We start from the raw sequence: 22,879 nt of genomic DNA, 5'->3' as shown, positions 1-22,879 counted from the left end.
GTTGGAACGGTGAAGGATGAGGGGTGACTTGATAGAGGTTTATAAGATGATCAGAGGAATAGGTAGAGTAGACAGTCAGAAACTTTTTCCCCGGGCACAACCGAGTGTTACAAGGGGACATAAATTTACGGTGAAGGGTGGAAGGTATAGGGGAGATGTCAGGGGTGGGTTCTTTACCCAGAGAGTGGTGGGGGCATGGAATGCGCTGCCTGTGGGAGTGGCAGAGTCAGAATCATTGGTGACCTTTAAGCGGCATTTGGATAGGTACATGGATAGGTGCTTAAGCTAGGACAAATGTTCGGCACAACATCGTGGGCCGAAGGGCCTGTTCTGTGCTGTATTGTTCTATGTTCTATGTACCACGAAATGATGACACAGCATGTAGTCTTAGATGCAGATTGGTTCTAATATCAGGCACTTTGCCAACTTCAATGGACTTCACCTCGGGCTGGGATTTGCCACTGTAACACAGGGAGACTTGTTGTCAACTTGACACGTGTAGTATTGACTGTTGGGCTTCACCTCAGGTTAGGATTGGTGAAGGGTGTCAGGAATCCTGTGTTTTCCAGACTAGCCGTTGTAAAGCGGGATCTCCAACAGGTAGAAAGGCATGAGACTCATAGTCAATAAACATTTACTGCTTCACACAAATTTACAGCTATATATACACATTTACTGCTTATTTTGCATTTACCATTTAATATATCAATTTACTGCTTAATATATTTACTTTCTTTTTGTATTTTATGCAACATTATACAAATTAACAATACACATGACACACTAACATTTAACAACTGAAAAAACTCCAAAGAAACAGGGTCTCAAAAACAAACACCTCAAGCTCCCCCATACTTAATATATTTATTGATTAATATCCACTTACTATGTATATTACCATTAATAAACATATTAATTTGGATCACTCAACCTGTAGAAGTTTTTGTTACATCCCACTGAATCCACTATCAAAGCTTAACAGTTAAAAGCCAGTGGGGGAGCTGCTTACCAGCACAGCTTCTTCCGTCGTTGAGAAGTTTGTATGCAGGAGGACAGGTACAGCGGTAGGACCCAGGGATGTTAACACATGTGTACATGCAGAGTTTGGCAAGCCCATCCAGTTGGAAAACCTCGCACTCGTTCACATCTGTGCGTGGAAAAATGAAAAGTATTACCTTCAAACGAGTGTCTGTAGCACACTGGGTACAGCCGAGCTCTCCCGTTGGACATGCTTTACAAATTGAATTGGCAGTTGCGAAGAACTTGGACAAATACTCCTCAGTGTTCAACTCTCAGGAAAATAACCCTGTAGCACCTGTGGTTTCTAACCTGAATGGTTATATGATCACACAGGCATTGGGCAGCACAGTTGCTCAGCGATTAGCGCTACCACCTCAGCGCCAGGGACTTGGGCTAAATTCGCTATTGGGCCATTGTCTATGTGGAGTTTGCACATTCTCCCGTGTCTGTGTGTGTGGGTTTCCTCTGGGTGCTCTGGGTAATGTACTGTGTGGACAGAAAACTGGTTAGCATTCAGGAAGCAGAGCATAGGAACGGGTCATTTTCAGTCTTGAAGGCGGTGACTAGTGGAATACTGCAGTGATCAGTGCTTGGGCCCCAGCTATTCACAAAATAAATCAAGACTCTGGATAAGGGAATTGAGTGTAATATGTTTAAAGTGACTGATAACACAAAGCTGGTGAGAATGTGAGTGGTGGGGAAGAGGCTTCAAGCTGAGTGGGCAAATAGATGGCCGATGTAGTATGATTCGGCTCAGTGTGAAGTTATCCAGTTTATTACAAAAAACACAGAAAGTCAGTGTATTATTTAATTGGCAGTAGACTGGGAAATGTTAATGTATGAAGGGACTTCAGAGTCACTGAAAGCAAACATACCTGGTCAGCAAGTAATCAGGAAAGAAAATGGTATGTTGGCCTTGATTGCAAGAAGGTTTGAGTACTGGAGTACACCAGCAAGGAAGTCTCATTGTAGCTGTGCAGGACTTTGGTAGGATCACATCCAGAGAATTACATGCAGGTCTGACCTCCTTATTCTAAGAAAAGTGATACTTTCCACACAGGGAATACAGAGAAGGTTCGCCAGATTGATTCTTGGGATGGCAGGTTTGTCGTATGAGGGGAGATTGGCTGAACTGAACCTGTACTCACTTGAGTTTAGAAAATGAGAAGGGATCTCACTGAAATATATAAAATTCCCAAAGGGCTAGACTGACTGGATGCAAGAATGATGTTTCTCCTGGCTATGGTTGAGGGTGCTATATCAGGGAGCCACAGTCTCAAGGTTGGGACAGGCCATTTTGGACAGAGATGTGGAGAAATAGTTTCATTCAGACAGAGAATTTTCTACCACAGAAGGCTGTGGGTGCGTAGAAAGAAATAGATTTATCAAGAATAAATTTGTCAGGAGTATGGAGACAGAATGGGAGTATGGCACAGAGATGAAGAATTGCCATGATTATGCTGAAGTGGGTGTGAGGGAAATAATGACCTACTCCTAATCATATTTTCTGTGTGTCTCTGTTTCTTAAAGAAATCTCTTCATTTCTGCTCCTGTTCTTTTACCAATTATGGTAAACCTACTGTGTGGTGAACAGCTCTTCTGCTACAGTTTCTTCCTATTCACTCTTCACAAATATAACGATGACTTTTCGTGATGTAGAACATGGCTATTAAATCGCTCTTTCACCTCTCTGCTCTAGAGACAGCCAGCATTTCTAATCTTAACCGCATAACCGGAATCCAGTGAGACAATTCTAAGTCAAGTTAGTCTCAGTCACAAAGGTCTTGATATGTTTTTCAAAAAGGTTTAGCAGGAAATTGTCTTTTTTTCCCATGCTTCAGCCAATTTGGCTTTACATCAGAGTACAGAAACATACAGATGTGGTCTGAGGCGAACTGATCTGATGCAAAATTATTTTTATTTACACAATTAGTAATAACTTTTAACAGAGGTTACTAGTTGGTTACGTTTGGGTTCTGTTGTAAAGGGCTGAAAATGTGATGCTGGAAAAGCGCAGCAGGTCAGGCAGCGTCCAAGGAGCAGGAGAATCGACGTTTCGGGCATAAACCCTTCTTCAGGAATGAGCTCATTCCTGAAGCTCATTCCTGAAGAAGGGCTCATGCCCGAAACGTCAATTCTCCTGCTCCTTGGACGCTGCCTGACCTGCTGCGCTTTTCCAGCATCATATTTTCAGCTCTGATCTCCAGCATCTGCAGTCCTCACTTTCTGTTGTAAAGGACAAGCCACTAAGAATGGAGGCCAGCATGATGAGCAACATGTTCCTCAATTGCATTATTCTGTTCCCTAGGATGGATATTTTCTAATCAAGCTTTTCAGAGATGCTATTACATACCTCTGGAGCAGGTACAGATTTAGTTCCATTGCACTGTGCAGTGAGGCAAATGATTCCTCAACATAATGGCATTTATAAAAGATCCATTACTTAAATCACAGGTTTTAATGCGTGTTAATGGCAAATCAACTCAGCTGACCCTAAAACATGTCTGAGGCTCTGCCTCTGCAAACTCTCTCTATTCCCCATATGATCATCCTGCATTGCCGTCTCAAAGTCATTTCCTGCCCATAGGAGATTATCTATGAATTCCGCCATATCCTTCGGACAATGTGGGTATTGTAGACTCGTAAGTACAAGATCTACACCACCTCCTCCTCAAGAATAATTAGGGATAGATAATAAATCCTTTCCCTGTCAGGTACACTGAGGAACCATGTTCATTCTGTTTTAAAAGCTTTGGGCTAATCAATGTGAAATAAAAACTCACATCATCTTTCGCTAGCACTCCTTTGGTCTAGAGAGACACTGCAGCGCAATGTGGAATGAATATCAACCAGTAGCAAAGAATGGAAATGTTGCAAAAATTAAGGGGATGGTGAGATATTGTCAAAAAGAGGAAGATTTTGAAAAGAGAGGGACATAAGTTGGAAGACTCAGGAATAGGGTTGGAAGACATAGTCTAATGGCTGACATGAGAGATAGCAATGATGGAACAGATGTAGAGGGAAACCAAGATTTATTAGGTGTAAGGACAGTCTGTGTGATGCTAGCTCCTGGAGTGGGTTGGTAAGAAGATCTGCAGCAAGACCACAGATCAACTGAAAGGCAAGATGAGGACATTAAGGTCACTTTACTGGGGTTATGGTCAGTCAACAGGGAGTGAAATGGACAGGATAATGTGTTGTGGAACTTGGAAGGTGCAAAATATAATTTTCTGAATAAGCAGTGATTAATCGATGATGGAAATAGGGAGGAGGCCAGAGAGTTGGGAAATGGGAGTGTATATTTTTCAAAGAGAGGGTAAAAAGCAGGGTTGGTGATAATTGTAATTTAACCACCATTAACTTACGGTGGCATGGTGGCTCAGTGGTTAGCACTGCTGCCTCACAGCACTAGGTGCTCCGGTTTCCTCCCACAGTCCAAAGATGTGCAGGTCAGGTGAATTGACCATGCTAAATTGCCCCATAGTGTTAGGTCCATTAGTCAGAGGGGAATGGGTCTGGGTGGGTTACTCTTCAGAGGATCGGTGTGGACTGGTTGGGCCGAAGGGCCTGTTTCCGCACTGTAGGAAATCTAATCTTACAATAGAAGTAACGTTTGCATGTCTGAGAATGTTCTAGCAATTTGTACGCTCTGCACGCGACCACATGTTATTACGGTAAGCACATGCACATACCTTGGCACACACTGTTCTCACTGCTCCCACTCATATGGAAGCCAGCATCACAGCTGCAGTGTTGGGTTCTCTCCACCTTTGCACAACGGGGTTTCCGATTAAAGGACAGGTCACTCCATTCTACAGCAATGGGATGTGGGCCGGGGGGAGGGGGGGGTGGGAGAAGGGTGGCAGACAGGTAGAGGAAGTGACATACCAGAAAAGTTGCTTGCACTGCTCTATGTTTTCAACAGGTCACAAGTAGTCTGTAATTGCAATGCAACACCTGGGGAGTTAAATCCCTGCTCTTGATAAAAGTCAGAAAAACAAAAGGTATGGCATAAGTACAAAGGCTTTAACTAAATTAAATGATTCCATCACACCACGCTTCTATTTATTCTGGATTCTGGTTTTGATACTTGTTTTATTTGGAAAGGTGTCACTCAATGGAGAACATAAGTTTACAATTTCCCCGTGTGACTCTGTCAGGCTTCAGTTAAGTGTTATTGAGCCGACACCTTGCTCTTTGCAAAACACATCTGTAATGTTCTGTGAAAAGGCCATTACATGAATTCTTCCAATTAGTTTGGGCAGTATTGAGCCAGGGGAAACCAAATGGGCAATAACTAAAAGAAGTTCAACTTTACATTTTTGTGATTTTTAGGAACTTCAACAACAAATAACTTGCATTTGTATAATGTCTTTAACGTAGCCAAAAGTCCCAAAGCATTTCAGAAGGACTTATCGGATTAATGGTCAAACAATGGGAAACAGCTGATTCTTTTTTGCAGGTCGCCTGAGTCAGGAGCTTTCCCAATTCAGCAGAGCTGCCTCAGTTTACAGGACCCCCACACGGCCAGGTTTTGACTCCAAGTAGGCCAGGAGCAGATTGAGCTGAAAATGTGTTGCTGGAAAAGCGCAGGTCAGGCAGCATCCAAGGAGCAGGAGAATTGACGTTTCAGGCATGAGCCCTTCTTCAGGAATCTGACTTTCTCCTTCCAGGACCAGATTGAGTCTGGTCTGTTGACCCCAGAAGCACAGTCTCGGTGGCCAAAGAGACAGGTGAGTGCCAAGGTGCCCTATTGGAAGGCACAATTTGATCCTCTGGGAATTTGTCCCAAATCTTTTCGAAGCTGGTAGGTCCTCCAATGCCCACCCTGCACACCCCATTAACATTCCCTTTCAGGTCAGGAGATGAGTTACTCATTGCACAATTCTGAGCTTCTAATCAGCTCTGTAGTCGCAGTATTTAAATAGGTACATCACCTCGATGCCAGTTTATGCCCCCATACTTCCCATGCCCTCTCATAGCTTCATGTTACCTCGATAGCCACTCAATGGTATCCATCATGGCCATATCTCATACAATGTCATACAGGTCGTTCTGTTATAACGCACATTTCTTCAACGTGAATTCACTGCAACGCTATTGATGAATTGGAGATGCTGTTTCTAAGGCAGGAACTTTTAAAACATATGGTGGTTGTAACGCGTTTACATCACCAACACTTCAAGGTTGTTTCTAAAGTGTGATCTTTCTATAATGTGGGGTTGCGTTATAGAAGAACTGACTGTATAACTTTTACTCATACACATCTGATAGTGAAAGCAACTCCTATTCAGGAAACTCATTGAAAGTTTTTAAATCTCCTCAAATTATTAATCTCTTATAAAAAAGAAAACTTCTGTTCAGACCCCACCTCCAAGACAACTGATCCTTTAATAGTCTCTTTAAATCATCAATCAAACTGTGAACTCAGAATACCTTTCAGTATTTAGAGCTCAGCCAAGCATCCATAGTAACTTAAGTTGAGCCCTTGGGAATTGTCAACAAAGTTCTCTACTGAAATTGTAGAGACTGCAATATTACTTTAAGGTGTAGAAGCAGTTTTAGGACATTCAGCCCATCAAGTCTGCCCTGCCATTTGATGAGATCATGGCTGGTCTGATACCCTCAGCTCTGTAGAGATTATAACGAGGTCAGTCAAGTGGATATGAGTTCCCTGAATTGGGGCTGTTAATGCGGTCCAATCAGGGAGCCCTAGCTGACAGATATAAACATGAATGTTGGCCAAACTGGCCATAAACAGGTCCAGGCAGCGGGCCGTGGAGGGGGTCGTTATGGCCAATTGCCTTCCCCTCTTCCATGGTTACATCCGAGCCCGGGAGTCTCTGGAGAAGGAGCACGCAGTGTCCACCAACACCCTTGAGCTGTTCAGGGAGAGGTGGACACCACAGGGAGTGGAGTGCATTATTTCCCCCTCCAACTCTGTTTTTATTTAAGCCCTGCCTTCCCCTTCACTGTTTGACCACGCAGCAATGCCGTCTAAGAAGGGCACTGCTTGTCACTGGCCACTTGGGTGCTTCCTTTCTTCCTGGTGGTGGGACATAAATAAAGATTTACAAACTTGTTGTTCTTCACTGTGTCTGACACCTACACATACACGACATGGGTGCCAGGGAAAAACAAGCAAAAGAAGAAGAAAAAAAAACTGAGGTTTTCTGTTCACTCTGACAGCTGGCTCTGAGGGAGCTGGGTCAGTGTCAAGGACTCCCCTTCTGTAAATAACACATGACTTGGTGACAGGATACTGGCCTCTGTGGAGTTATTTCAAACTCCATTTTCTTGCCTTTTCCCGATAGCCCATGATTCCCTTGATGATTAAACATTCCACCGATTCACAATGCTCTGATAGAAGAAATTCCTCCTCATCTCTGTCTTAAATGTGCGACCCTCCATTCTGAGATTATGTCACAGACTCCTAACAAGGGATAATAACCTTTCTGCATCCACCCTGTCATGTCCTCTAAGAATCTTGTAGATTTCAATAAGACTACCTCTCATTCTTCTAAACTCAAACAAATCCAGGCCCAAACTACTTAACATGTCCTCACAAGAAAATCCTTCCGTGTCCAGAGTCAGCCTCGTGAACCTTCTCTGAACTGCCTACAATGCCAATTTATTTTCTAACTCTCTCCAATTGGCCTGTTTCCAAAGCAGTCAGGCTTATTCATTTTTAAATTTCTTACTGACAGGTTAAACACTTTTTCCATTTTTAAACAGCCAGGGATATTGAAAAAAAAAGCCTTGCGAATGTGACATTTAAAACAGACTTTCTTCACCATTCCTGAGCTTCAACATCTGCTCCATCAAACTGTGACTCACTCTCTGGGTCAATGTGCTTGAACCAGGCAAAATGGTGTCTACTTGAAGGTCGTGTTGAATTTGTGTTTCCTACAAAAATTGGATCGGTTAGGATTGGGAGTGGACTGTTACAACCAGACCCCAGGCACCATGCTCAGAAAGTCAACTAAGTGCTCCCACACCTAACACCACAAAAATATCTAGCAGTTCATCAAAAAATTAGGTTTTGAGGGGCATCTTAATGGATGAGAAAGATGCAGCGGAGTAGGAAGGAATTCCAGAACATTGAGCTGAGACAGTGAAGCCATAGATACAGATTTGAAGAAGGGTCACGAGACCCAAAACGTTAACCCTGCTGTCTTTCCACAAATGCTGCCACAAGTTTCTCCAGCAATTTCTGTTCCAATTTTGTGACAGATTTGACCTTGCTCTGTGGATTTTACATGATCACAGGGCTGCAGTTTGCAGGATTACTCACTGCCTTCAAACATTTAGGATTGTTGACATTCTGGTAAGGATTCTTTGATAAAGAAAACTGACCAAACCTAAAATGTTTATTAACATGCCTCTGCAGCCTCTTGACTGAACACAGAGAGGATGAAAAATTCTTTCAATGGATGTTAGCTACCTCTTACTGCAAAGCACGCTCATCTTTTGCTTTAGATTTTTCTGAATGCAAGTCCTACCAGAACCAAATCTAACCTGACATTTCAAAATTGTGCTGAGGGAGTGCTGCATTGTTGAAGGTGCTATCTCTTTGTATGGGGTATTAACTCAGGTCAATGTTAAAAACCCATGTCACTATTCCAAAGATGGCCAATATTCATCCCGCTGCCAATATCACTCAAATATCACTTCTTAACACATTGTTGTTTTATAGGACTTCATTGCAACTTTACAAATTGTCTTTTTTTTCTAGACTACAACAGGCATCAAAACTGGCTGTAATGTATTTTGGAAAATTCCAATGCTGTGAAAGGCCCTTTGTAAATGCAAGTTTTATTGTTCTCCTCCAAGGTTAGGCAAATTTCAGAAGTTAACTTTATAAAACAAAGGGCACTGATCAAAACATATTTGTACAGGTTATTATGTCCCAGAGGATTTAGATGCTGTCATTACATGTAATGGATAATTAAACAGTCAGGCATCACTGTAATATTCCTGATGAAGGGCTTTTGCCCGAAACGTCGATTTTCCTGCTCCTCGGATGCTGCCTGATCTGCTGTGCTTTTCCAGCACCACTCTAATCTAGACTCTGATTTCCAGCATCTGCAATCCTCACTTTTGCCCATCATTATAATATCCAAGGCTATCTCTCAGCAATAAAACAGTGGCACTTAGGACCACAAAATGAATTCCCCAATTGTTTATTTTAAAAGATAACAAAAAGATAACAGTTACAACATAACCACATTCTACTTTAACCTGCAAAGTTAGTTGGAATCACACAATATGAAATGCTCCAAAATCCTCTTGCTCACAATAATTGGTTAGTGATTTTTTTTGTAAAAATAGTAGTGACAGCGATTTCACAGAAAGGTGCCAACATTTGGTTCCAGTATCACAAAGAATTATTTCACTTTAATGGTCATAAATTACAGTTTAGTATATTAAGGAAGAAACCTCAGACAAACCATTGAGTAAGGAAGGAATATTCTTTCAATGCAATCTGGTCTAGGTTTGAGGAGGTGATGGCTTTGTGGTATTAGTGCTGGACTGTTAATCCAAAGACCCAAGTAATGTTCCAGGATCTCGGGTTCAATCCTGCCACGGTAGATGGTTGAATTTAAATTTAATTTTAAAAATCTGGGATTAAGAGTCTAACAATGACCGTGAATCCATTATTGATTGTTGGAAAAACCCAACTTGTTCACTAATGTCGTTTAGGGAAGGAAACTACCATTCTTACTTGGTCTGGCCTTGACTGCAGACCGACAGCAATATGGATTACTCTTTACTAAGCTCTGGTCAGTTAGGGTTGGATAATAAATGCTGGCCTAACCAGTGTCATGTTCATCCCATGAATGAATAAAAAGACACTCTGAGGGTTTTTTGCAACAAAAGGTCAGAAATCAGAATTAGGCCTGTAATTCTCACCTGGACAAAGTTACCGACAGGAACAGCAAACATGTGATACCCTGAGATGTGGGAGAATTAGACCATTCGGCCCATCGAGTCTGCTTTACTATTCAATAAGATCATGGAGTAATTATAATCTCAGAGCAGTTTATTACTGAAAAGGCTATTCAGCTATTCAGCCTTCTCATCCTGCTCTCCAATAGTTTGTTTATACATCTCCAACGAGAAGGAAAGTAATATTATTCCCAGTACAGGATGACGTTCCCTGCAGTGGAATGTGCTTGCATCCCACACAATAATAACACCAACTTCAAAGGGAAGCTCCTGGAACGGATTCCACATGGTTTTTTCAAACAAGTCAAAACCACAGCATGTGCAAAATTACTTCATAACAGAGCAGAAAATGCTTTTCAATTATTAGGTCGATTTTTTAAAAAAATGTTTGGCTTTCTAAAATCCTTCACAGCACATTTTCCATGTCAATAGATTTGTTCCTCAACTTTCAGTATAAAGACATACTGTTCTCACCTACTCAAATCCAGACAGTATTCAGCCTCCGCACTATTACAAACCTGTCTCTCCCGGATATTGACAGTGGCGCCCCATCCAGTTATCTGGGCAAGTACACGTGTATTGGTTCACAGCATCCACACAGATCCCTCCATTCTGACAGGGGTTACTGGCACATTCATTAACTTCTATGAGAGAAATCAAACAGAGTTGAAAAAAATGGGTAAGCCAAACACCACAGTGCAGGTAACATTTAGATGAATTTTAAATCATTTCCTTGGGATGTAGATCCCAGTAACACTTATTAACTATAGAATCAATGAATGATGCAGCAAAAAAGGGGTCCATTTGACCATCGGTGTCAAAAGAACACAGCAACTGATTCCTGTCCCCTGCCTGGTTCCTACAGACCTGCAAATTCTTGCCCTGCCAGTATGCCTTTTGAAAGTTATTTATGCAAAAAACTAATGTCAGCCATGCTAACGTTATCCTTGAACCACTCTGAAGGACTCATTTCTGAGAGAGAACCTAAGTACAGTTACTACATTTAAAAGACATTTGGATATGTATATGAATAGAAAGGTTTAAAGGGATATGGGCCAAATGCAGGCAAATGGGACTAGTTCAGCTTCGGAAACCTGGTCAGCATGGATGATTTGGACCGAAGGGTCTGCTTGACTGTATGACTCCAGTCAGGTCTACTCTGAGCTGCTGTAAAATCTTTCAGTCTCTGATTCTTCTAAACTAAATATCATCCTTGATTATTCTGAACTGAAAACATGATAATGGCCTTCAATATTTATTCATCTGTCATGAACCACCATAGTATAAAAAACAATTTTTTTTGAGCGCATCACAGGAGTCTCCAGCCACTTCATTTCTGAAGAATGTTGGATTAGGCCCCTGTTCCAAAAGGACTATCTGACCTTGTTTTATTGTAAATAAAACCCAAACACTGTTCTCAAATAAACACCTTGTCTATGAAAGAATTAAGAGGTTTCTACTCACCAGACTTTGAAGGTAGGCTCTATGTGACCAGTTACACATCTCATTGTGGATTAACACAGCCAACTCTTTATGTTTCCCTTTTTTGACTAATAGAGCTGAATCCCTGAATATAATTCCAATGGGCTGGTGTGTTCATGAGTATTGATGATGTGCTACAGAATGCACAACAGGTTCCTGACCATGGGGTCATTGTCTGAGAGGCCTACAGTACAGAGAAAGGTCCCTCAGCCCATTGAGCTGACCTGCTTCAAACATTCCGGGAGCTTAATCACAAAACTTTAACCCACTGCAAATTCATCTTTGCCTCCTGCCCAGCCCACTAAAGATTCTGCCCCTCTGGTGTCCCACTGGAAGTTGGAACTACAGTTTTCAGCCAAAGTGGAGAGATTGCTGCTTTACAGACCATGCCTGTCTGCATGGCACCAATGTCATATCACAATACTGCAGCTGAAGAGTGAACAGTAAATTGATAATAAGACCATTGCTCTTTGATTTCCAATTTTTTAATGTCCAGATAAAAACCTGCTACCACTAGAATTAACTCGGATCATGAGTGATCTATACCATAACTCCACCTTTATTTTCCAAAACAAATACAGCTTTAAATAAATTTCATATTTAAGAATAGCGCAAAGCTACTGTCAATGAACAAATCACTGTTATTTGACTATATTAAACAGTGTAGTTAAGCAGTGTTATGCATTGCTCTTGTACCAGAGTCCTTGTGCTCTGTTGTCTTTGTAACTACTCTGCTGTTGTCTTTTGTCATGGCTGTCTAATTATAATAGTATGTATTCTTGTGTTTCTGTTTTTTTCTCATCTGATTGATTTTAAATTAGATGTATCTTATTAATGCTATATTTGCATAAAAGGTTAATCTGAATTTTCAAAATGAATGCAGCATCTTACAAAATAACTCCAAAAGTCACTTTACTGTTCTTATCAATTCACTAAAACAGACAGATCGTGTATTATCTCTGGTTGCCACACTATCGGAAGGACGTGACTGCACTGGAGAGGGTGCAGAGGAGATTCTCCAGGTTGCTGCCTGAGATGAAAAGTCATAGTTATAAGAAAAGACTGGATAGGCTGTGTTTGCTGAGCCTGGAGCAGCTGAAGCTGAGGGGGGGAATCTGATTGAGGTTTACAAAATTGTGAGAGACAGAGAGAGAGTAGACTGTCTCTGCAGATGCATCTCATACCAGAGGGCGAGGAATGACTAGTTTAGAGGGAATTTGAGAAAGCTTTTTATTACACAGAGGGTGCTAAAAATATGGAACGTGCTGCCCAACATTTAAAAAACTTTCTAGATGAGTAATTAAAATGCCGGGTTATAGTAAGCTATGGATCAAGTGCAAGTAAATGGGATTAGCATAGTGTGGTGGCTTATTGGTCAGCATAGACATACTGGACCTAAGGACCTGTTCCTGCGCTGTGTGCCTTGATGGCACTAAATCACAGAGGGAGACATCAAAACTTCAATTAATTCATGATCAATGCCATGCGTTGCCTAAAGATATGAAAATTCAAAGCTTCCAAGAGAAACAGAAAACTAGAATGATCCCGTAGGAAACTGTAGCACGACTGACTTTGCTTTGTGAAACAATGATGCATCAAAAATGAACAGAGCAGCCATTTGTATTGGACACATTGTGAGACACCATGTTAAACTGAACTCCAAGGAGGTCTGAAAGAGACACAATCATAGAGAGATAGTCAGTGAGAAAGGGGGAGGGAGGGAGGGAGAGCCAGAAAGAGGGTTCTCAAAAGGGAGATGGAAAAAAAACAAACTGCAAAAAAGGACTGGAGTACTAAACCCAGCTACTAGAACCTGCAATGCCGTGAAAGGAAAATAAAGCAGCCTTCACTTCCTCCCTGCACCGTTCTCCTCAGGCTACCTCTTGAAGCAATATCCAACTATTCAACAACAGAAACCATCACAGCTGCTGAATTCTGACTTCAAGATTTCAACCACTTCATCTCAAAGAAAGAAACTTCAAACAAGTAACAGGTCTGCAACAATAACAGACAGAACTTGCTTTCATCTTTATCCATAACTATTTTAATCTTTGTATCTGTATTTTACCTATAATTGTACCATTTTCTTTTACACAGCAATTTCACCAGTAGTTTCTCAATAAACTAACCTTTATCCTGTTTTTGACTGAGGTTTTGCTGCTGGCACTTCTTTTGAAATCTGTGTACCCAATAAACTACAAGGGGTTTATAAAAGCTACAAATTTGCAGCTCACAGGCCATGGTGCAGATCCGCATGGTGTCGCCATGACTCCATTCTCTGCCTCTCCATGGAGCAATCACTTTGCATTATCACAAAGAAATTCCAGCAAGTAAATCAATGTTGATTGAAAGCTCTATGAGTGGTGGTTCGGCAAAGGCTGCTGAATAAGCAAGATCAAATTTTACAAATCCTCTCACAGGCATATACCTCATCACACTCACACACACTTAACCAAGCTTACACACACAAAGACACACACACACACTCTTATCACATGCACTCACATCCACGTGCACGCGCACGCTCTCTCTCTCCTCCACATGCACAGTTTATGGGGGTGAATTTGTTTTAGCAGAATTCTATTTTATTTTGCTCCAAAATTGCATGAATCCATGTAAAACCCACTTTGGAAATAGAACTAGTCTAACTCAACATTAACCTGGTGTTGTTTGATTTTTAACTTAGCACAATATTTGGTTAGGAAAATAGGTTAGGAACTATGGACATAAACTAACAGGAACAAGAAGTGACTTAATTGAGACACAGAAGATAATCAGAGGGTTAAACAGGGTGGACAGTGAGAGCTTTTTTCCTCAAATGGCGATGGCTAGCACGAGGGGACATGGCTTTAAATTGAGGGGTAATAGATATAGGACAGATGTCAGGGTAGTTTCTTTACTCAGATAGGGGCTTGGAACAGCCTGCCTGCAACAGCAGTAGACTTGCCAACTTTAAGGGCATTTAAATGGTAATTGGATAGACATATGGATGAAAATGGAAGAGTGTAGGTTGATGGGCTTCAGATTGGTTGCACAGGTTGGTGCAATGTTGAGGGCGGAAGGACCTGTACTGCGCTGTAATGATCTGTATCTCCAGGACAACTCTGCAGGAGTTCCTCAGGGCAGTGTCCTATGCCCAACCATCTTCAACTGCTTTATCAATGACCTTCCTTCCATCGTAAGGACAAAAATGGAGATGTTCACTGATAATTGCATAATGTTCAGCACCCTTTGTGACTCCTCAGATGCTGAAGCAATCCATGTTCAAATGTGGCAAGTTCTGGACAATATCCAGGCTTGGGCTGACAAGTGGCAAGTTAGATTCATGCCACACAAGTGTCAAGTAATCACCCTCTCCAATAAGAAACAATCTAACCACTGCCCCTTGACATTCAATGGTGCCATCGTCACTGAATCCCTACTAACAACATTCTGGGAGTTACCATTGGCCAGAATCTCAACTGGACTTCAACTCAACTTGCCATATACATAGTGTGGCTACAAAAGTAGGTCACAGGCTAGGAATAATATGGCATGTAACTCACCTCCTGACTCTCCAAAGTCTGTCCACCATCTACAAGGCACAAATCAGGAGAATGATGGAATACTTCGCAGTTGCCTGGATGAGTGCTGCTCTAAAAACACTCAAGTGGTTTGACAGCATCCAGGACAAAGCAGCCCTCTTAATTGGCACCATATCCAGAAATATTCAATCATTCCATCACCAATGTTCAGTAGCAGCAGTATGTACTGTCTACATGAAGCACTGCAGAAATTCCCCAAGGATTCTCAAACAGCACCTTCTAAATCCATGATCACTTTCATCTGGAAGAACAGGGTAGCAGACACATGGGAACCACCACCAAGTTCCCCTCCAAGCCACAAGTCCTCCTTACAGCAAAATATATCACCCTTCCTTCAGTGTCACTGTGCCAAAATCCTGGAATTTCCTCCCTAACAGCATTGTGGGGCTGTCAATAGTGGACTGCAGTGGTTCAACACCACCTTCTTAAGGGCAACTAGGCCTGGCCAGTGACACCCATATCCCACAACTAAAAAAAAAACAAGGTGGGGAATAAGTGAAACAATTTCTAAGGAAGTTCTGGAGGTCAGGATATTAGGTGCCTTCAGGAAAAGGAGATGGTGGAGCTTGTATTGATTAAAATTAATTGCGATTGTACAAGATTAGATTAGATTACTTACAGTGTGGAAACAGGCCCTTCAGCCCAACAAGTCCACACCGACCCGCAACCCACCCAGACCCTTTCCCCTACATTTACCCCGGCCCCCTAACACTACGGGCAATTTAACATGGCCAATTCACCTAACCTGCACATTTTATTTGAACTGTGGGAGGAAACCGGAGCACCTGTAGGAAACCCACGCAGACACGGGGAGAATGTGCAAACTCCACACAGTCAGTCGCCTGAGGCGGGACTTGAACCCAGGTCTCTGGCGCTGTGAGGCAGCAGTGCTAACCACTGTGCCACCATGCCACCCACAAAGCCCTGGTTATACTGAATATGAAGAATGGCATTCAGTTGTAGAGTCATACAGCACAGAAACAGACCTTCAGTCCAACCAGTCCATGTTGACCATGATCCCAAACTAAACTCGTCCCACTTGCCTGCGCTTGGCCCATATCCCTCCAAACATTTCTTATTCATGGACTTATCTAAATGCCTATTAAATGCTGTAACTGTACCTACATCCATCATTTTCTCTGGAAGTTCATTCCACACATGAACCACTCTCTGTATAAAAAAATTGCTCCTTGTGTCTTTTTAAAATCTTTCTCCTCTCACTTTAAAAATATGCCTCTAGTCTTGAAATATTCCACTCTAGGGAAAAGACACCTGCCAGTCATCTTATCTCTACCCCCTCATGATTTTATAAACATCTCTCACCTCTCATCCTCCTACATTCCAGTGAAAAAAAGTCTGAGTCTATCTACTTCTTGGTCACGCCCCTCAGAATGGATACACTGATTTTGTGTTGGGGAGATTCAGGAGGATGAGGAGGGAGAAGGATATGCATCCCCGTTGCACCAGAATGATATTGAAACTAATAAAGATTACATTTGACAGCAACATGCATTGATTAGCTTTGTATACCTTTTCATGTAGAAGAATGAGGTATGATCTATTTGAGGTGATTAAGACAATTCAAGGATTTGAAATGAGAATAATGGAAACTATCTCCTCTAGTGGAGAAGTCCTTAATAAGGGGACATCAGTTTAAACTAAAATTAGAGCAAACTTTTCAGGACTGATGTCAAAAAGCACTTCTTCACACAAAGTGCAAATCTTCAATGTATTTTCTCACAAGCCTCAGAGGCTGGGGATTTATTAAACATTTTGCCAGGGTAGTAAAGGCAATGGAACCAATGTGGGTAAAGGAAACAAGGTATAAATCAGTCATGGTCTAACTGAATGGCAGAACAGGCTCTAAGGGACTAAACAACCACGTCCTTTTCCTATTTATTGTGGAAGAATTAGACCAAGTGAGCAGAATGATCTCCTTCATCTTTATCCATGCGTGATCTTGTAACGCAGCCTATAACATTTCTTAAGGGATTTCAATCACAATAGCATCAGCTCCACATTTTCCTTCATTCAAACAGGACAAAAAGATCCATGCCCTGTGCATCCTGACTCACAGAGCTCGTTTACATTACACTACAACCAGCCAGTGCAACATCACAGAGAACTAACTCCACCAGAACTAGGTGCTGCTGGCTATCAATAGCATGCCTGGAATATCTCCGGACCATTAGACCATGAAATTATTTAATGAAATGTCTGAGACCATTAACTAAATACATCCTTGACCTCCAAAATCCATCACCCCGGCAGCTGGAGCATGGCTGGGTTACCAGGACAAGTGAGCACAGGCCACTTCACGCTGGCAAAGGCTGCTTGATGGGAAAGATAGAAAGCTCAGGGTGGAATGTGTGACCAAATATCATTAAGCTAAGGAGAGATATGCAGGTATTCCCACATGGGGAATATAATGTTGTCTTTTTTTTAACACTTAGGAGTGAGAACATTCTGCCGACTTTGATCAAAGCAGTTTTGTGTGACAAGAGACACAAACTCTCTCATTATTCACTGCCTCCTCTTTAATCTAGGTACTGACATGCATTTTTGGCTAAACATTTGTGTAACGTAGGAGTTTCCTATTTGGGATCCCATCAAGAACAATTATCAACAATTAATGATCAATTCCTGACCCAATTCAACCTAATGGTGTGAGTCTTCAAATCATTTCATATTATATTAATGTGCAAATGTTCAGCAAATGTGCTTAATGTTACAATTGTTATGGAGGTATTAACCCATTTACTTTAAATCAATGCCTTTGATAAAAATGTATCACACACGAGCATTGTCAGTTTTTTTTTTCAAACCGCATGCTTATGTAGTCGATTTGGTAACAAATTTATTTAGCTTTAGTATTTCACAATACTTTTAAAAATATTATAATCCTCCAAAAATACAACTTGATTGTGTGTATAACCAACCATTATTCATTACTTAGCAACACCCTGGAGATCTTTCTGGAGATTGATAGATTTCCGCTGACCAATGATGTTATGGGGATGGGTAAAACAGATATCAATGGGTTTGATCAGATATGATCATGTTGAAAGGTGGGGCAGACCCAATCGACTGAATGGCCTTCTCTTGTTATGATGTTCCTATACAAGGACATTAAATGGTGTTATTGAAACTACTCCCAAGTATTTATCTGACTCGTTTCAAGACATTATGATTGAATTTACTTGGATAACTCATTGTGATTATTCCATACACTAAACCTTTGTGCACAAGTATATTTCTTCCAAACAATTTTTCTAGGAAAGCAAAACCCGGGTTCAAATCCTGCCATGGCAGGTGGTAGAATTTGAATTCAATAACAAATCTGGGAATTAAATTCTTATTGTCGGAAAAACACTGATATCCTTTAGCGTAGGTAATCTGCAATCTTTGCCTGATCTGACCTACATGTGACTCCAGACCCACCGCAATGTGGTTGACTCTTGACTGCCCTCTGGGCAATTAGAGATGGGCCATAACCAGCGATGACCACACCCCTTGAATGAATAAAAGAAAATATTGAATCCACAAAGGGTTAAAAACATCAAAAACTTTCACAGTCCATGAAGTGTTATTAGCAATGTATAGTGCAGGACATGCAAAAGCCAAAATGTGACAGATAGTCTGTTTTTAGTGAACTTGGTCGAGAAATAAATTTTGGTCAGGATAGCAGGGATAACTACCCAGCTATTTGGAACAGTGCATGGGATCTTGCACTATTGTGAGAGAGAAAATTGGACGTTGGTTTGATACTTTCTCTGAAAGATAGCAGCTCTAAAAGTGCAGCACACCCTCAGTACCACACCGAGATGTCAGTGTAGATTTTATGTTCAACTCTTTGGATGGACAATCTCCTAACTCAGAGAGTGTTACAACTGTGTCATACGTGACATATAAATGCATCTCAACTTGATTTTGTTAAAAGGAAAAAAAATTGGAGGGTTTAACACCTTTTAAATAGTAATTGTGCATGGAAGCATTAAGTTAATATCACATGGAGTTAGGTTGCAAATCAGCCATTAAAAAGGTGGAACAGGCTTGAGAGACTGAATGGCTGTTCTGATTCAAGAGCTATTTTCTAAAATTGGAAATCACACCCTGACAATCCAGCAAGTAAGTGTTCGCACTTTTACTTCTAAAATTTCAGAAAAAAAGAGTAAGTGAGAAAGTGTAATGTATTAAAGGAACACATTATTGTGGTGATTTGGTTCCAGCTAATATCTAATGATGGTGTCTCATTCAGGATACTTGAGCTTCTCCAAATGTTTTGTTATCTACTAAAGTAAATAATTAGTGCTTTAGTCTTTGGTGTGAACAGTGCCAACCTACTATGAAACTTTAAACTGGAGTACCTGTGCAGCTAGCATTCACCCCTGTCCAGCGCCCGTTGGGCTGACAGACCCTGGTACTGGAGCCGATGAGCTGGTAGCCAGGCAGACAGACAAAATGCACCTCATGATCTGCGCTGTACCTGGAGCCAAGCTTCTTGCCATGTTTAGGAATCTCCAGTGATGGACACCACGTTACTATAACAAAGCAGAGAGACAGAGAGAAAACAAGTTTTCAATTGAGACTTATGTCATTTAGGATTATCTATTTCTACTTCTGGGAGAGTCTACACACTAGGTCAATGTGTAAGGCTCGCATACAGCATTTTCACCTGCATTGTGACAGTACCTGGTTAATGCTATTTCCTCTTGAAGGGTCTCATATTGCTCAAAGGTGGAGCCCTTCCTTCACACTTACTCTGCTCACGCTGAAATGGTTGTGAAATGGATTCCTCTGACCCTGACTGCCTAAGCAGCTGACTAAGCCTAAACGTACTGTGCCAGAACCTCTTCACTAAAGGCTGTCGCCTTTGATCTGAGTGAGGAACTTTTCTGTTAGACTTTTGTGACATGACCATTTGGTTGCAGTGTGTTTCCATGCATATGGCAGATGTGATATTGGTGTAGTATTACAGTGTTGTACAGCAACACACCCACCTCACTGACTGACTGTATAGGATGGGCCAAAGGGCTAAAATTATTGATGATATTTGACAGCTGCATGACCTTGAATGAGTCCTGTGAACATTCCTGTACATGCTGCAGATGACAAAATCAAAACTTGTTTTCTGTACTTGCAAGCAGCTTGTTTTCTGTATCTGCTTTTCTGCGTTGGCTGTTTGTTACACTGTATAAGAGAAAGATTTTGTTGAGATTTTGGACTTCACCTTGGACTAGGATCGCGAATGGTGCCAGGAACAAACTTAAGCCTCCAGACCAGCCATCGATCGAGGAGTCCCTGATGGGAAGAAGGGCGTGAGACTTACTGCAAATTTTCCTTTCTTTAGTATTGTTATTATCGATATTATTATTTAAGAAACATCCATATTTTAGCAAATTGCTGTTGTCGAGTCTTCTCTTAACTACATTTAACCGTACCTAAAGAACCTCTTGGATATACACTGTGATCCAAAACAACGATGACAACCAAGGCAAGCTCCCTGACTTTGTGTCTGCACTAAACAACAAGGCAAGACTGAAGTCCTGTGAGACTTTTGCTCTGGCTGAAAATGCAATGTGCAAGAAAGACAAGGGAAAGCAGGAATCCTTTGAGGGTCCAAGTCAGTGCAAAGTGAGTCATCAGCTTCAGGAGTAAGCGGCGCTCCCTGACAGATGCCCTGATCAAATCTGTGAGCTGGGAGCTTGCCACGTGTTCGGGCAGCAAAAGTCCAATGGAACATGCTGGGACACTCCAGGGTACAGCACGGAAGAGCAGCATGGAAGGGCGGCATGTTAGCTCAGTGGTTAGCACTGCTGTCTCACAGCACCAGGGACCCGGCTTTCATTCCAGCCATGGGCAACTGTCCGTATGGAGTTTGCACACTCTCGCCGTGTCTGTGTGGGTTTCCCCCTGGTACTCAAGTATCCTCCCACAGTCCAAAGATGTGCAGGTCAGGTGAATTGGCCCGCTAAATTGCCCAGAATGTTCAGGGATCTGTAGGCTAGGTGCATTAGTCATGGGAAACGTAGAATAAAAGGGTAGGGGAACGGGTCTAGGTGGTTTGCTAATTGGAGGGTCAGTGTGGACTTGTTGGGCTGAAGGCCCGTTTCGACACTGTAGGGATTCTCTGATTCTAACCATGTTATAAGTGAATCGGAGATGTGTCATGAGGGTGCCATGAACCAAAGGAGCATGTCCTGAGACCTTGGTGATTGTTGTCCAAGAGAGAGGTCTGGAGGAGCAAATGGCATGGAGTCGTCAGATACCCGTCTGTCTCTCCTTGAAACCATCAAGTTTTTATTCAGCAGGTAAGAACATGGGAAACTGCATATCATGAGGTGAGCTCAGTAATAAAACATGCCAATACAAGCAAATAGGTCTCACGCTGGTCAGTAGCGAGGTTCTCGTGTCATCATTCACCACTTGGTTAAAGATTCAAAGTATTTGCTCTTGACATTGAGAATTTCATTTCAGCAAAACATCTTAGTTACCCAACTGAGTCACCATTGTCCATGCCATTTAGGGACTAGGAAGATTCAGCTTATTGTCTCACTAATGCCCTGCTTTCCTAATTACTTGTTTTACATGCAAGTTCGATTCCAAATCCCTGTGTAGCACAACATTCTGCAATCTCTCTCCATTTAAATAATATTCAGCTTGCCTATTCTGCTTGCCAAGGTGAAACACTTACATTTTCCCACATTATGCTCCATAAACTGAACATCTGTCCTGAGAGATTCACTCCTGGTGGAAGTCACAATCACTCACATTGTCAGCTGACTGGATTCTTTATTTGCTGGTGGGGCATAGGCATCGCTGGCTAGGTCAACATTTATTGCCCATCCATAATTTCCCAGAAGGCAGTTAAGAGTCAACAACATTGCTGTGGATCTGAAGTCACATGTAGGCCAGACCAGCTAAGGATAGCATATTTCCTTCCCTAAAGGATAGAAATGAACCAGGTGGGTTTTTATGACAAACGACAATGGTCATCATTAGATCAACTTTTTATTCTAGATTTTATTGAATTCAAATTTCACAATCTGCCATTGCAGGATTTGAACCCAGGTTCAAATATATTAATTTAAATTAATTATATATTAAACAGAATCTTAATTTGGGGTTCTGGATTACGCGCCTATGGCATTACCAAAATACAATATCAAACTTTCTGTTTCCCCTGCCATATGAATAAGAAGAAGCTTCTGGTGAATTTAGATACTGCCTTAAATTCAAAATGTTAAACAGGAGTGTCAGGAACCATCAAATTCCCTTCCAAGTCATGGACCAAGCTCAGTTGAACACAGACCACTTTGCCCTCACTAGGTCAATGACAGTGACATTCAAAAATTATACTTAAACCTTTCCTAAACTCATTGGTAGTCAGGTTCTTAGTAAATTAAGTGCATGTTTGCATTTAAAAGCCTTTAAAAGATACCTATTAGTGCATTTGCACTTAAACAAAGGATGTTTTAAAAGCCTCCTCAAAGAGGAGATGGTACCATAGTGTCACTATCATAGGCTATTGTCCTAGGGATAAAATGTCTTAATACATCTGGAACTGACAGCCAGTCTCAGCATGGTAACCACGAAGCTACTGGTAATAGGTGTAATTTGTTGAAGTTCTTTAGGGAAGGAAATCTGCCATCCTCCAGACCTGTAGCAATATGGTCAACTCTTAACTGCTTTCTGAAAATGACGTACAAGAAAAGCTCTCAGCCCAAGGATGTTGAGAGATGGGCAAACCCTGGTCCTATCAGTGACACCCACACCCTATGAAAGAACATGGGAGGGAGAAAAGACAAGAATAATTGGCACAAATCTACCCCACAATGAACTTA

General features: G+C 41.6%; 1 protein-coding gene across 1 annotated transcript in view; it reads right to left on the bottom strand.

Annotated features, from left to right (window-relative positions):
* LOC122548476 (fibulin-7) overlaps positions 1 to 22,879 on the bottom strand; it is a 45,281-nt gene that overhangs the window by 8,989 nt on the left and 13,413 nt on the right. Inside the window, exons 3-6 of the mRNA XM_043687188.1 lie at positions 19,403 to 19,576; positions 10,488 to 10,613; positions 4,713 to 4,832; positions 1,010 to 1,147 (exon numbers count right to left, since the gene is read on the bottom strand). Of these exons, the coding sequence (XP_043543123.1) occupies positions 1,010 to 1,147; positions 4,713 to 4,832; positions 10,488 to 10,613; positions 19,403 to 19,576 (558 nt within the window). The remainder of the gene's footprint in view (positions 1 to 1,009; positions 1,148 to 4,712; positions 4,833 to 10,487; positions 10,614 to 19,402; positions 19,577 to 22,879) is intronic.

Source organism: Chiloscyllium plagiosum, chromosome 3, assembly GCF_004010195.1.
Source record: "Chiloscyllium plagiosum isolate BGI_BamShark_2017 chromosome 3, ASM401019v2, whole genome shotgun sequence".
NCBI classification, from domain to species: Eukaryota; Metazoa; Chordata; class Chondrichthyes; order Orectolobiformes; family Hemiscylliidae; genus Chiloscyllium; species Chiloscyllium plagiosum.
The sequence above is the reverse complement of the archived record's forward strand: the minus strand, read 5'-3'. Positions and strand labels throughout refer to the sequence as shown.